The 16,612-nt window shown below is 42.3% G+C and overlaps 1 protein-coding gene across 9 annotated transcripts in view; it reads right to left on the bottom strand.

Moving 5' to 3' along the window:
* The window catches only part of PLCL1 (phospholipase C like 1 (inactive)), a 184,505-nt gene that overhangs the window by 35,123 nt on the left and 132,770 nt on the right, over positions 1 to 16,612 (bottom strand). For all 9 annotated transcript variants that reach the window (XM_068686613.1, XM_068686614.1, XM_068686608.1 and 6 more), the window contains exons 2-3: positions 2,885 to 5,356; positions 607 to 810 (exon numbers count right to left, since the gene is read on the bottom strand). In XM_068686613.1, the coding sequence (XP_068542714.1) occupies positions 607 to 810; positions 2,885 to 5,356 (2,676 nt within the window). The remainder of the gene's footprint in view (positions 1 to 606; positions 811 to 2,884; positions 5,357 to 16,612) is intronic.

The following is a 16,612-nucleotide window of genomic DNA, read 5'->3' as shown; positions in this document are numbered from 1 at the left end:
TTGCCTCAACTTATCTTAGCTCATCTCTTTATATTTCACAAGTATTTCCATACCATATTGCCCTTGCCTTCCACCCACAAACTAGTCAGCATTTTAAAACTTCTCTTCCAACGGCGTTCTCTCTCTCCAAGAGTGACATTTACTTGGTTTAGCAGGGACACGGGCATTACTTACGGTGCTGCCAAAAGGCATCAGGAGGGGGATAGCCCAGCTTTGCCTGGGTACTCCCACACTGCGCCTCCCTGTCTGATGGCCTTGCCCTCTGCTGAGGGGAGGGAAGCAAAAGGAAACACACAAATCTTGTGCCTTCTCTCAAGGACAACAACAAACAGCTGCTGGTACATGCTGAATGGCTGCTATTTTTATAAACAAAGTCCCTCCTCAAGTGCCAACCTGTGCTAGTCACAACTGTGTTTAAAGAAAAAAATAAACAACAAAAAGCTCAGTGTGGCAATTTGGACAATAAAAGGTCAATTTTGCATAGCTGAAGTCGTTTGAACAGCTCCCTTCACTTCACAGAAACTTCAAGGTGCGTGAAAGCCAGCAAACAGCCTGCCACTTTCACAGCCTTGGGGAAGGCCACGGGTAGCAGCGGGAAGCACCTACCAGGTCATATGCAGCCAGGACCTTTTTCTGCACGTCAGGCATGGTACCCAGAGGCTCTAGGTAAGGAAACGCATCCTTCATGCAGAGGACAACGGAGGGCGTGTTCTCGCTGCTCACCAGCCGCGAGGACAGGGTCAGGATGCACTGCTTCAGGCTCGCGATGGGCGGGAGCCCGCACAGCTCTTTGACGGCCACCATGGCGTTCTGGGGGAAGGAAGAGAAACACCTGAGCACTTAGCCCCACTTGCCATCAGCTACCCACCTGCTAAGACCCAGGCAGTGCCTTCCTGCTTCTCCTTTCTACTGTGTGCCCACATACAAGCACAGGCATGCCTTGAAGTCAGAAGGGTCACGCTAGCATTCAAAGGATTGTAAGAGCTTTGTTTTGCGTGCTCAAGACGTCCACAAGACAACATTGCTGGGGATATCCCAGTGGCCAGTTCTGCAGTTACTCTGCATTGCAAATCCAGCTCCAACAGGGACATGCTTTGGTCCCTAGCACATTAAACCACCAGCCTAAAATGCTATTTCTCTCCTCAGCTGTTCCGACTCCAATTGCTTTTGATGCTGTAATCACCTCGTTCTCCTATCATTATCATCCTCCAGCAAGAACAAGTTTGACAGACCTCATATTTCCCATGGGAAAGACAAGCAGGAAAAACACACTTTGTTTTCAGCCTTGCATTTCCACATCACAAAGAAACACAAACACTCTTTTCTCCTTCTTACGTCGCATGTAAGAAAATCAATACAGGATATACAGGTCAAACCAAACCAACATGCCAGAATTTATTTATTTATCAAGTCAGTGGATGGATGGCTGACTCACACTCATATTTGAGCTTCTCTTCAGTCATACCAGTAGTGACCAAGACACACAAAATTTAAGTAAGACAAAATTATAACAATCCACACCTTGTAAATGTTACCCCACGTCTTCCTGAAAAAAGTCATCAGAAGAATGCCCAGCTAATTAACAGAGACTTCTCTCATTAATCAAATACATTAGCATGCGGTTAAAGGTAATGACTGTGTCTTTACAGAGCATTCCCAAGAACAAGAAATTTCAGACACTGCACTGAAATTTCATTTGGCAGGCAGATTAATGCTATTCCTCAGTCAAAGTCAAAGAACATTTTATTTCCTACAGTTCACAGATATAATCCTGACCTAGACAGAAGGTGGAGTCAGCGGTTCAAACTTGGTACTTTCAAGGCCCGCAGGAAAGGAAAGGCTGGGAAGAGTTTCCCATTCTTAAAAATATGCTTAGACTATTCCTTTGGGAGTGATTTAAAACTTATGTCATTTTGTAAACTTTTCCAGCTGCCAACATTTAATTTGCTTTAGACTCTGTCCAGAAGAGTGGGGTCAATGAAATGCTATGCGTTTTCCTCCTGTTTTCTGGAAAGAAAAATGAATCATTTTTGTGTCTTTACCAAGGAGATAGTTGTGGCTGATTTCAGCTATTTATTAGAGAAAACTCTTTGTTTAATGCTACTCAGTTTTGTTTCTAGGCAGCGCCCGGACCTCTGAACTGAGGTGACCCTTACCAAAGCTGCACAATCGCCCACCAGAGCAGAAGCCAGCACTGGTCAGGCTTGGCCGTGCTGCAACATCAGCTCCCGCTGACCACCAAGGTGTGAAGTGGGGGAGCTGTGCTGAGTGCCAGCACCTGCATGTGCCTGGAGAGCGCCTGAGCCAAGATGTGGCAGAGGTGTCTGTGCAGGCACTCGGCCAGCCAAGGCAACGCGGCTATTTAGCAGGGAGGAAATTACAGCCCAAGTGGCCTCCAGCTGTGTGCATGAAACATTTGCAGCCCTTGGGTGAACAGTGGCAACAGGCGCCCAGGGAAATACGCTGCTCTTAGCACGGTGGGTTTCTCTGGTGTAGACAAGACCTTAATGACACATCCATCACTCTTTCTTATACTCAAGACACAAAAAAAAACCAAAACAGCATAACCCTCACTGAGTTAGCAAAACAAAAGCTTACTGACATTTTCCAGGAACAGCGAGGAAATTAAGTTATTTAAGACCCGAGGCCTGGGGACACAAATGTACCCTCAGTTCTGTTTCCTCAAATAAAACCAGCAAAGTGTGTGTTCAGAAGGGACATCGATTTTTACAACATTTTTGCCTAATCCCACACCTGCTTGCTAGTTAGCACCCGCAGCTATCAGCCCCCTGATGTGCAGTTAAAAGCTGACAAGGGCTGTGGGCCCGAAGCTTCACCAGATCCAGCGAGTTTGCCCACACGCCAGCGCACAGGACGGCCATACCTGCATGTTTTCTCTCATGTCGGTGGCCTCTCGGAGCGGATGCACGGCCAGCTTAAAGATGTCATCAATAGTTTTGAGACCGGTGTTCCTCAGCATGGTGTACTCCCTGGCTTTCTTTCCTATTCTCACGGAGAGGCTGCGCTTTTGGGCCTTTCCGCCTCCGCTGCGATTGGTTATTGCAATGTGCACGAAGAGGGTAACGTGCTCCATGATATCGCCGACGAACGACCGCAGCGGTATGTGCCTGTACCCGGGCTGCAGGCACTCCAGCGGGATGGTGTACTGGCCTATGAACTCATCCCCGATGTAGTCATCATCCAAAACAACAAAACGGATCATGGCCAGCTCCGGCAGATTGATCTGGAACTCAAAGCTCTCATCAAAAATGGGGTTATCACTGTTTTGCTGAACAGTTTTAGTTCTTTGCTCGGTGCAATCTGCAGGAATCCCATGGATTTCTATGCAAACATAGGGATCTATGACATCCCCTTTTGCACATGCACCCTTGGGCTTTGGGAAATTCTGACCACTGATTATTTTGACATGGAGGACTTGGGGAGAGACCCCCGGAACAATGCCCTTTGTATTCGCACTGAAATAAGACACTTCATCACGCATGACCGAAGGCCTGAGAACGTACCCGCATCCCCCGTTCTGTAGGAACCAGCCGGTGTGCAGGTCCATCATGGGCCCCGGGGTCTGATAGTTCATTGCCACTATCTGGCAACCACAGTTCCAAAAATCTTGAGGATTTAAGTTACTAGAGTCTATCCTCATAGCACTTGGGTACACCCTGGAGAGAAACTTCTTGTTGTAGTTGACAAAATCTTCAGGGTATTCATTTGCAATCCGACTGGCTTCTGCCTCACTAAAGGAACAGATTTCCCAGTAATTCTGAGCTTTCATGGATGTCTCAAAGTCTTTGTATTGGACAGATTTGCATAGAGACACCAAGTCAGACAGCTCTTTGCAGAGCCAGATAAGCTTCGGTTCCCTTGAGAAGTCCTCTGACAGTCTCCGGGATATTTCAGCTTCTTCATCTTCATCTGTGACTTCTCCTTCTAATATATCCTGGTCACAGGGCAGCTTCTTCCCCTTCACAATGATCTTCATTTTCAGTTTCTCAGGTGAGGGAAGGTAGGCTTCTGAGGATAAAGGTGTCTCTGTGTAGAGTTTGTTTCCAAAGATCCTTTTCATGTGCTGTACCACTAACTTCTGTTGTTGTACTGAGCAGTGGTTCCCCAAGCAGAGAATAAGGGGGTAATCTGAAGCAAAGAAGGCCAATTTGTTTATCACCTCAATAACACTTCGAAAGGAAAGTGGCGATGTCATGTTGTTACGGTTACAAATAATGGGCTCGTTATCTGGGCCATCACAGATGTCTAGTTCAATACTCCGACAGCTCATCTTTAAAGCTCTTACGTACCCATTGATATCAGCTGGTCCTCTCAGCTGGTCCTCTATCAGGTATGTATTGTGGGATGAATTGATGTAGTAATGGGACAAAGGCTGTGTCATGTCTTGGACAACCTTTTTGTGCTCTGGGTCAAAAATATCACATTCTGGGGACAACAAATACTGAGTAAATCCATCAATTGCAAGAAAACCTTTCAATCGTCCTTCTTGAGAAAGCTCGTACCTGCGTATAATATCTAGACACATTTCTTCTGTTATGTGGGTTACTCCCTGCTCAGCCTCTAAAAACAACATGAGATCATTGGCATCTAGGTACTCCTTGTTTTTAGATATCTGCACAAGTAAGAAATAAACTTCAGGTCTTGTGCAAAGTTCGCTGAATGCTTCACAGAATTCCTCTTTTGTTACTCGTGTTGTCAGTTTCTCTTTGCTTTTCTGGATTTCCTTAAATTTCAATCTAATCTTTGATTCCTTTAAGGTGGGGTTAAGCTTCTTTATTAGCTCCACAGATGTATCTTCTAACATTATGCCATTACCATCAACATCTGCTGCTTCAAATACAGTTTTTAGCCAGGCAAATCGTGGGGTATTGTGGCTGCTTTCCATCAAATCCAGGGGTTGTTTGCTACGAGAAACCAAGTACCTTAATCCTGATACCCAAATATTGGCCACATCAGCTGAATTGGCAACCAGGTCGAGGGACTCATAGTTCTCACCATGAATTACCGACAAAGCACAGTCCTCAGAAATTTGATCTGCAAGTCCATTATTCCTGAATGTTTCTGTGTTCTTCCCTAGTCTGATTTCTTTTATAGCAGAAATATCAAGCTTGGCTTTCTCAAGGTCCTTCTTGGAAGGCTCCCAGCGAAGAGCCTGCAGGTCAGGATCCAGAGTAAAAAAACGGTTATAAATCCGGGAATTTGGACGAACTTTCTTCAGTTCACACCCAGCCTGCATAAAGCTGATACAGTCACTGGCGCTGCTTATTTTCTTCTCTGATGGCATGCTGCTGAAGGACACAGTTTTCTTTCTTCCACATTTTTGGTTTGAAGGATCCTGCAGAATAATTACAATAAAACAATAAATAAATAAATAAGTTTTCTCTGGCCATTCCACAAGTGCATAAATTATAGAGATGTTTATGTAAATATAATTCATGTTCTTCCGAACCTCAAAACACATTATCCCTTCCCACCATTCATTTCCCTGCTGAGCAATAAAACGTAACAATGGTGACTTGACTGATTGCAGCATTACAGATACCAAGTTTTCGTAAGTGACTTTTGTAGCTCTTAAACTCCCCTCCAGATCCCAGCAACTTGCTGCTGGTGCGAGGAGGTGCTATTCAGTTGTGAAACCGAGGTGCTCCACAGATGAGCATCCTGCCTCAACTCTGCCTCTTCTCCGTAATCTTAAATACTTCAAGTAAAAAAAAAAAAAAAAAAAAAAAAAAGAAACCAAACAACAGTTGCGAGTCAGACCTCTGAGATACACACCCAGGAGAGTCTGGGCTTTCCTATCTGCAAGTTTTAGTGTCCTTTGCCAAAGGATGTTCTCACCAGGCAGAGAAGCCCATCTCAGCTGTGTGCACAACTGCATGGCTCTTGCAGCTGCTCTGCTCAGCCCTAACCTTCCTTACACTTGCTCATCTCTCCATCTGCTTTAGAAAGTAGTTGTTCTGGTACTTTCTGTGAAACAGGACCACAAGACATCACTGAAAAGTGGATAACCAGGCAAGAAAGCCAAAGATATTTTCTTTAGGGCATATTTTCTAACTCCTTTGGAGAAAATACTTGCACACGTGTGACTGTGTTTTTAATACCAAGTGGGATGTAAATCCAACTGCCTGCAAAGCTTTCTGTGGTTTTAGTGCAGCAACTAAATTTAAGTTTTTCTCCATGTATTATCAATTCAAAACATTTCACAATAATTATAAATTGCAAATCATTCTTTTTCTCTGCGCGATTTCCAGCTACTCTGTTACTATGCGAACTACCCAATAGCTATAAAAATATTTTTAAAACATTATTCAAGGATGTAGTTCCTAGCAAAACACTTCTTACAACTGCTTTCCCTCCTATTTCCCTGGCCACTGGCAATACTTCCCCAGTTCCCTGCCTTCTGCCATTGAATGGATTTCTGCTGCCTGCACGGATTCCAGGCAGAAGGGGAGTCTCGAGGTGAGCAAGTTTTCTTGCTGGAGATATGTGCACAGCCCTCAGGCACACACCGGGGAGCAGCTTCCCCGCAGCTCGGGGGACCCGCTTTGAGACACCAGAATCTGCAGTTCCCAAACCCGTTGCAGCACAAACTACCCCAGGAGCTGATTTTCTGCAGTCCCCCTGCACCTGCTGTGTCATTCACCCTTCCTCAAGTCATACAACACTCCACATCCTAAGTTCAGCCCCTGTACTCCAGGCATGCCCACCATCCAGCCATCACTATCTTCACGATGCTCCCCACTGTCTGCACCCAAGCAGGATCCCGTGTGGCTCCCACAGTTACAGAGCAACAGTCTTACACCTGTAAGAATGTCTTCACTCATAATTTGCATTTTTGTATAGATATGTTCAGCAAATTTGTCAGTATAAACATTTTTACAAAATGGCTCAGTACTCACTCACTCCATTCATTAACATCTGAAATATTTACAAAACCTCAGCTGCACACAAATGGGCTTAAAGGCATAGGAACTACTGGAAACAAACTCAAAACCTCTAAACTTCTTATGTTAAAGATTTCTCATTAAACTGATAGAGTGACTTTGACTGGCAAGGAGAATTATGTTAGCCATTTATTGTAGTACTTCTCAGAATTGGTCTTTTAAGATAAAAAAAATAAAGTCAATGAAGTGAGTGTCTTGGGTCAGCTGCCTTATTAATTACAGCTTTCTGTTAAAATGTTTTCTTGCTGCATTAAAACCCTGTGTTTTAATATGCAGCTATAACCATGAAAATCTTCAAGCAATAGATGCTAATGAATACAAACAAATACAGGCGATTACCCTGCAGGTTCTAGAAGAGTTTTCTTTCTTCTTTGTTTAGATTTAAGGGAACAATTATTAGCCTATTCCTCAAATAAGAATTTTGGGAAGGACAGAAACAAAACATATACCACTCCCTCTGAGGCACCCAGTATTGGTTAGTGACAGATAATTTGATGATACAGAGGAAGGTCGGCTCCTAGAAGGCCACTTGCAAGCAGAGTGTCCTGCATAAACCTCAGAAATGTCAAATCTCATGTCGGAGTTCTCAATTCCTTTCCAATTTGAGTTGTGTCTTGTGTCTGAAGAGCAGAATTTGTCTCCATAGCATTTCCAAGTTTGACTTCGACCTATAAAGCACCCTCTCTAGGAATGTACTGAGACCAGTTGCCAGGAATCCCAAAAGCAACTACATTAAAAATTATCAAGTGGTTTTGACTGTACCTAGACAATAGGTCCAGACATGAGGTGTACAGTCCTGTGCATCCTTTTCTTTCCTGGGGCATTTTGTAAAAATGCACTTCAAAAATTCTTCCCATTTACAACACATCAGCTTAGTAAAATTCAAGAATAAGCACATGCTGCATAATATTGCTTAAGAATAGTTGATTTCCCATGATTTAAAACAAATGAATAAAAGTGCCATAAATATATTCAGTTGAACAGACCTGCTTCAGCTTCATGTTGCACTTATCAACGAGAACTTGTGCAGATTTCCACGTAGATAACACAGCTCCATGCAAAACATTGTTATTGGGAAAAAAACACAACCATTTTGCACAAAAAGCACACACACACACAGAAAATCTGCTTACACGGGAGACCTTGTGCTTTCAAGGGAAAGGCTCTTTCAAAGCGACTCAAACTTTGGTTTCCTTTGGATCACCCCCATAAGGTAACCAAACTGGCTGATCCCATCTCCTGCTCCTGAGCCTGCACAGTATCTAAGTGAAAATAACCTTGAGACCTCAACCACAGGCCCACTTCAGCACAGGCTCAGCTTTCAGTGTATGTACAGCTGGACTGAAATCTGCAAGCACCAAGGACATATCTGAGTGCTGGCCTGATTGCACCCTACAATCGCCAGTGACTGTTTTCCAAAGGTTTCTAAGGGAGGGATCGAGAGCTCCAGGCTAAGCATGCTCCCAAAATAGTAGAAGCTCTCCTGTCGAATACATCATCCTCGTCAGAGGGACGGGATATGTAAACAGCGGGATCAGTAAGCCATCAGCAGCTGTGGGAAAACTCCACCCTATCCAGCCTAACCTTTGACCATTCAATCTGCTGCTGTTTAAATCAAAGAGCTAACAGAAATAAATATGTGAGGTTACAAAAATTACGAATAAATACACACTCCACCTCATCCCACTGCCTTTAGCAAAACTACAGGACATAAATTGTTGAGTCTGAAGTTAAGAAACGGGGCAGCAGTGGCTGCGTAACAGCCCTGCACTTGGAAGTCAAGCTCACGTATAATTTATCGGAAAGTAAATTACCTGAAGGACCACGACAAAATCAACTGCCTTCCAGGATGCTGTTAGGAGGACAAGAAAGGCAAAAAGCGTCTCTAACAGAAGACACCAAAAGCTCTTAACAAGGTGCAGGGCTTCTGTGAAAGGCTGTGAAATTCAGTACCCACGTTGAGAGCTGAACTTGTGAAGTGCAGTTAAGAGCCATTCCCCCCAAAAAAACAATTTACATGTTCACCAGTGAGCATCACCATTGCTAAAAGAAAAGCTTAATTCTGATCTTTGCTCTTTCCTGTGAATTTAGCACTAAGAGATCGATAACAGGCAATGTAGTCTGAACTCAGAAATAGACCGTGACAAACAATGTGTCCTAAAAGCTATCTGTTCTGCTGACAGCAGATGATCCACTTAATTGGCCTACTGATTACCTGATTTTTTTTCCCAAGGAGAAACTAGTTAGCTCCATGCTCTACAAGGTGGGTTTTTCTTTTTTTCCTTTTTTTTTTTTAAAAAAAAAAAAAAAAAAAAAGGATACTCATTTTTACCTTTTGGGATGCTTCTAGGTATTTCTCATGAACCGCAAGAATCCCAGTCCCCCAAATTGTTAAAGATTCGCAGAATTTGCGGTGACAAAATGTCAGTGTACCACCAATGCACTCAAAACACCTTGAATTTGCATGACGAATGATAGTGTAATTTTTCAACAGTGAAGTAAAGCAGAGCTGAGAAGGTTTGTACCAGGGTTGGGGCCAGGGCTGCCAGCAGACCTCGCGCACAAGGCGACTCAGAGCTGGCACACGTAGCACTGGCAGGTTATTACTGAAGGTGACAGTGCCCTTCAGAGAAATTGGCATTCATTACCACGATGCAAAGACTTTTTTTTTTTTTTTTTTTTAACAGTGACATTGCAGTCAGCTTCTCATCAAAAAGGGAGGAAATGTCACGCTGCAGAATGGGCACCCCACGGGCAGGAAAATACAGTGCACACAGTAGTTCAGCTATTCTGTGATGCTGGATAGTACCCTCCAGAAAAGTTCAAGAGGAGGCAAGATTACAACAGCTTGTCTGCTTTCCTCTTTCTCTCCAGTACTAAAAATCCCTTTAAGATATTGGAGTGCATGCTGAAGAGAAATGACAAGTCTAGACAGAGAGATAGAAAAGAATGGCTGGAGATCTTTGAGAAGAAACATCTGAACCAAAATAATTTGCTGTTCAAAGAATGCTTTGCTGTGTGGGTTGGTTGGTTTGTTTTAAATCACTAGCATTGCCAAATTTATTTTATTTTTCCTTTAAGAAATGTTACCTTTGCTGCATACATGACAAATGACAGCAGAAGAAAAAAGCAGCAGCATGTAAAGACTCCTTCTGGAAGTACTTTAAGAAACGAAGTCCACATATTGCAAGAAAGGTTTACTTTCTGGCATGGTATAACACTGAAGTTACTATTTCAACCTTTTTTTTTTTTTTTTTTAGGGCCATGAAGCCAAACGTCAAGAACCAGTGAAGAGCACAAGAACATGAAGAACTGTTCAGTGCCTGTAGTGATCCTACCATGTCACAGCTCCCTCTGCCACCACTGTTCCTCAAGTTCTCTCTACACTTCACCATTCAACTGGTCTCCATGACATCCCTTAAACAAAGGTGTAAGTATCTATCTATTCTATCCAGAAATTAATTTCTGTATGACACTTTAATACTTACATGCCACACCTCTGTATTACACTGTGGAAGACCCTACCCAATAAAGATTTTTCATGGATCCGCTTCATAGTCCCAGAACAAAACCTTCCCTTATGACACTCCCAGTGCCAGATCTATTCCTAGCCACATCCAACCACATGGTTTTAATTTGGAAAGGCCTCACACAGCCCACTGGACTTACTGTCTGCAACCACTGCTCCTACCAGATGTTCTGTTATTTCCAAGCATTCTGCTTGCTTGCAGGCTGTAATGCTTATGAGTCTCCGAGGGCACCTTGGACATGGATTGAATTTATCTTCATGCTCTAAGGGAATATAAACCTGAGAAAGACAGGAAGACACTCTATCTTAAAGCAGAAGGACTAACAGCAAGCCCTGGGAAAATGAGATCCCAGCTGCAGCATTCCCAGGAGGTCTCCACAGCACAAACCCTCAGTCTTCTACTGAGGCTCTTTTGGATGCAATTGAAGGCAAAGATTAAAAAGGGTGTCTGCTTAAAGCAGCTAACCCTACAGCAATCTCAGACCTGCTTTACAGAGCTAATCCTCCCTCCTATCAGTCCCCCCCTGCAGACAAGTAGGATGTGCTGAGTACTACGAGATCTGTGCTATTCCAGACCATGGAGAACTGAGTAAAAAGAACAGAGGTCTTCTAATAAGTGCAACAGCAAAAGTCCCTCTCAGGTTGGAAGGTCCCAGGTTACTTCGATGCAATAGATTCATGCCTTAAAGTGAATTTGGAGACAATCCAGCACCAAAACTAACTGGAAAAGTTCTGGCAATACGAGCTCCCCCAACTTATACCTACTTAAAACTCCCAAGTTGATTTAAAGGCTTACAGAAGGGACTGCTGTGATGGGGCTTTGTGCTGACCAAAGCTTGGATTGCTGCAGAAAAAGCTGCAGCTGAGCAGCAGGGGAGGCACAGGCAGGCACACTCCTGACCACTGCTGCTGTAATGCCATCTTACAGGGCACGCTGAAGAGGGGGTGTGTTTGGAAAAGAAGGTTATGCTGGTTAAAAATACTGCCTTTTGAGCAGGAAAGACAATCAGCTACAAGAAAGCGGTATATTACAAACTGAAAATCAGAAAAGTTGGTGGTGGAGGTTATAAAGGGAGAAAGAGTAAGACTTTAGTAAAAGAAAAAAACAGACCAGGAACTGCAGCAACCAGAGGAGTTGATACAAGTAGTGGCCACAGTTTGGTGGCCAGTGGCAATTACGCAGGGAGCACGCAGAGGGATTGTTTGTTTTGCTCCTGAAAGTATCAGGAAGAACAGACAGTTCCCAGCAGCAGCACATCACTGAGCAGCAACACTGGTACTTTAACAGTACAAAAGAGCATTTGTTTACTCAACAACAGTAATAGAATTCCAGTAGTAACTCAGGAGGAAAAGCCAAACCAGTTTGAATAGACCTGGCTAAGTAACAACTTGTACCACTCGTACACATCTGTGTTGGACCTCTAAATGCTGGATTTACGGCTTATCTGTGAGTGGATGCTTTTCATTGTCAAAATTATGGAAGAGCTGCAAAAAGATTTAATTGACAAAGAAAAAAATAATCATTAGCACTATTTCCAACGTTAAGGAAAACAGTGCCTGGCAGACTAACCTCATAGCTCTTCTTTTATGAGATTAAAAGTTCGGTTGATAAATGCAATAAAGTCATCATAATATACTTAGATACTACTATATTATGGTTTCTGCAATACATTTGACTTGGTACTAGATGAGATTTTGATTAAGATGTAGCAATAGAAAATCAATTCAGGAGACATTAAATGGATCAAACACTGGGTAAACGATATGCCTCAAATGTGAGAGTAAATGTGAAACACTCGTCATGTAGATGTGCTTCAAATGGGGTCCTGCAGGGACCTGCTCTTAGCCCAATTCCGCTTAGCATTTTGTAAGTAACCTGGTAGGAAGCATAAAATCAGTATACATGGAGTCCAGAGATTTGAACGGTGATGAATAACAGAGAATATGGGTCAATGATCAAAAGACTGCTTGAGAAGCGATGCATAAAAAAATAAAGTATGTTCCAATAGGAACCAAAATGTGAGGACATAAATCTATAGAAACATGAAGGGCAAGCCTTACTTACAGTACTGTGAGCCAGGAAACAGTAATTTTGGAAAAACAAGCAAACAAAACAAATAACAAAGCAAACACCACCACCTGCTTGGTTGGCAGCAAATGTGACAAAACCATCAAAATGGTATACTTGGCTATATAAATATAATACCTGCTAGGGACAGAGAAGTTTAGTATCTTCATATTCATTGATCATGAGATACTCTCAGTGTAGAAATTATGCTGAAAATTGGAGAGAGTTCACAGGAACCACAAGAATCAGGAAGATTTGGAAGACATATAAGAGATCCCAGATCCTTTTAGTTTAACACACACACTAACTGTAAGAAAATTGTAGAAGCACAAATTAATATAAGAAACAACTTTAAAGCACGGTTCTTATAAGATATTAAAGCCATATTTGGGCCATTTTATTCAGAATTTAATAGTTTCAAATCAGTAGTTGAATTAAATAGCAAAGCAATCTACTTTAAGAAGTCCTTCAAATTACATTCTCATAGTGACCCTGTATAAACTCAAAATGTAGACTGTTGCAGATTATAGATGATTATATAAAGATTACTATTGTCCTGTGATACATCCTTTCATCTGCAGTAAACTGACACTTTCAAAGTGAAAACAACAACAAACAGTGAGGAGAGCTGGCCATGGTCACAAACTCCCCAGGATGACAGCAGAGTCTCCATCACTTGACACGCATTCAGCAGCACTCCTTCCAAAAGGATGTCACATCAGATCGATTGTGATTTCATTCAGCTCCTATCTAATGGAGAGCACAGCAGATTTCAGCAGTATATTTTAGCCTGATACTAGCTCAAAAATTCAATCCTGTATTTTTCTGTAGAAAACTGTTAAACATGACTATACATGCTAGTCTGCTATCGTGGCACTGTACATTACTAGGCACAGGGGACCCAAAATAAGATGGCCAATTTAATTCCATTATGAATCCTATAACAATCCTCCAGGAATAACATGCATAATCCAATAAACCACCCAAATCTCCATAGTCTAATCACATTATTTTAAGCCCTTTTTAATCAACTTAAATTATTTTTTTCATTAATTACATTTATGCTGATTCAGATCAACACAAATCTTTAAATTTAGCAATGAAGTTCCAAAAAATCTATAGGATAAGATAGTCAAATTGTTATAATAGGACCGTTTTTCTTTGTTATCCATAACTGAATTATTAAATATGTTGAGACAGAAAACAGAGCCAAATACGAGCTATGTGGGCAGGCATTGTTTTAGTCGGTCTGTAATGTACTTGGGGTGAAATTTTGACTCAAGGCTGTTGTCTAAAGGTCCCAGCTTTCCATAAGAGAGAACAGTAACTTCCAGCATATCTGAGAAAGCCATTAGGTCCTCGGAGGAAATCGTTTATGAATTTAGCAAAGTGTCTTTGAGGTGCAGGAGGAGTTCATACAGCAGGGCACAAAAGGCACCACCTGCACCAATAAGATTCAGCATAAAGCCAGGTTTCTCACAAAATCCGGTTTAGGGAAAGCTTTCTGGTAGCTCCTCTCTATCAAAGTGCACATCCAGCTAGCCACGTGTGTCTGTATGTATACTGATGCTCAACTATTTCTGAAGGATTTTACTTCCATCTACAAGGGGCTGTGGGCTTTATTTATTTATTTATTTATTTATTTGTTTGGTCAGTGTTGTTTTTTGTTTGTTCTCTTTAGCAACTAGGCACACATTCCAATATTAATTAATTAAGTAATTATTTCACCTTCAGCACAGTTAGGCTGACAAGCTAAGCTGAGGTGTAAATTATACCTGCTGATAAAAGCCCAGCCCACGGAGCAGCCACACCAAGCCATGAACCACACTGCTACGTGGAGTTAAAGGGCTAAAACTGACACGCAAGTGATGGGGGATTACAGGGACCTACTTGGCAATTGTCTAACGAGCTAAATGTCTGCCTCAGAAGCAAAGATTTTTCCAATACTCCAGAGGAAACAAATACTCAAGAGACAGCTGTGGAAGCCACATTAAATTGGATTACCTGAATCTAATAAGTAAGGATAATTTTTTATTTTTTTTAAACCAATGCAGACTCTGATTGTTTGCATTACTCATCAAAATCAGGAGTAAATGGTGCAGGATATGAGTGCTTGTTAAGCTTTCACAGCAAACTGCAGCATCATAAGCATCTGATTTATTTAAAGAAGAGTTGATTTACTCTGGAGAGGTGTTAAAATTTTTAGCACATTTCTCTAAAGCTACCTACCTCCAGGGGCAGAACTCTCCTACTCCCAGGAGCTCAAGTCAAATTTTTGCTTGTTTATTTACTTTCTTTTTTTTTTTTTTTAATAAGGATTGCTGTTGTAATATCAGTCTGGTCACATATTTTGTTAAGCCATTATCATCCTTTTTCTTACGAGTGAGTTAGCTGCATGCCTGAGTATTCTGGTCCCCTGGGTTTCACACGGCACATGCATCGTTATGGCTGAAGTGTATCACCAACCTGGCAGAACGGCTTCCATCCACCTAATATCTGTACATCATGAATTAGCGGCAGTAAGGGTATTAAAAAAAAAAACACTAACCACAATACAATTATACTGTAACTGCAATATAACAGTGTGCTTACTGCTTTATGCTTCTTTTGCAAGGACTCAGTGGTTGGCACCCAGGCTGCAGAACAGGTGGGTTTATTTCTGCCTGAAAGCACCCAAGCCCCTGAAAGCAAGACCTGATTTACAACCCTCAACATACTTTATGTAGATACATCTTTAATTCCTTCCCAGTGATGTTGTGCCACTTGCCTGGACATGTGAAGCCGGCACAGGGCTCAGAGAGGGTGAGGATGGGTCCCTGACGCTGCAGTCACCGCACACCCTGAGCCCCTGCCCCTCTCAGCACCCCCAAGCTAAGCCCCAAGCTCTGCTTGTCATCAGGCTCAGCTGCCACTAGCAGCTCCCAAGGCCAGCCTGAATGGCACTGAACAGACATCTGTTACATACCAGCAGTGCGTGATTCTGCAAACAGTGACACAAGTGTGACATGAGTGAGCCATGCCTCAAAAGCTGGGGCAAAGCGAGTGACTTGGAGTTATGCTGCAGAGAATTAAGCAACAGCCACGCGTGCCAAGCAGACATCACACTTTCTACATTTGTACACGGTCACAAGAATGGAAGCTACTTGCAGAGAGCATAAAAAAAAATAAGGAAAGGTATCTGCAGAAAATTTGTGTTAACCACTGTAAACCACTTTTCTTTGGACAAAAATCAGCTCAGAAGTCAAAGCCCATTCAATGGGTCCTTTAAAACAGCTTACGATTTGCAACAACTGTGTGATTTAGCAGTTGCTCATTTAAAACTTTAATATTACAAACACTTACACACACATTTAGTCTCCATGGTCATGCAGTTCATCTGTTAATATTCTTTCCAGCATAAAAGAGGTGTGCCTGGGCATTTGTTCAACCATCTCCCCAAATCCTTTTTAAGCACCACTGTTCTGGCTTTTGAAGACGTCCACAGCTAATACCCATATTGTCAGTGTGCTTTTACATAAGTAAACAAGTTATAAAAAAAAATAAAGGAAAAGCCTTTTTCTTATTCTAAAAGAATTACCTCCCTCTTTTATTCCTTCTTGTTATTTTTATTTATTCCTTTAAGCAGGGGCACGATGAACGAACACTCCCTGACACATTGCTCCACAGTACACAAAGTTAAAAGGCCGCAGGACTTGCTAACTCCTTGGAAAAAGAGAGGAAAGGCAGGCAAGGAAGTGCCCTGCCAGAGAGCTGGGCAGCAGCAGGTGACCCGCATGGGCTGGTAAGCCAGGGTCACAGCCTTCTCTCAGGTGGGACTGCTCCAAACCCAGAGTATTTTGAAGAAGCCAATTTTAAAGGTCCATTTTTCACAAATGATACTGTATTTTTGCCAGCTAGTAATCAAAGGAAAATCATAATGCTGTAAAGATGCTATTTTGCAATATTTTTTAATGTCTGTCTCTTAGTGGAATTTTAAAAAGGACAATAATTAAAAAATCGTATCATTTTCTGAAAATTACAGAATTCAGATGCTTTGCCTGCCAGCTTTCA

This window comes from Anas acuta, chromosome 6 (assembly GCF_963932015.1).
Source record: "Anas acuta chromosome 6, bAnaAcu1.1, whole genome shotgun sequence".
Lineage (NCBI taxonomy): Eukaryota > Metazoa > Chordata > Aves > Anseriformes > Anatidae > Anas > Anas acuta.
This window is presented reverse-complemented; position numbering and strand designations above follow the sequence as displayed.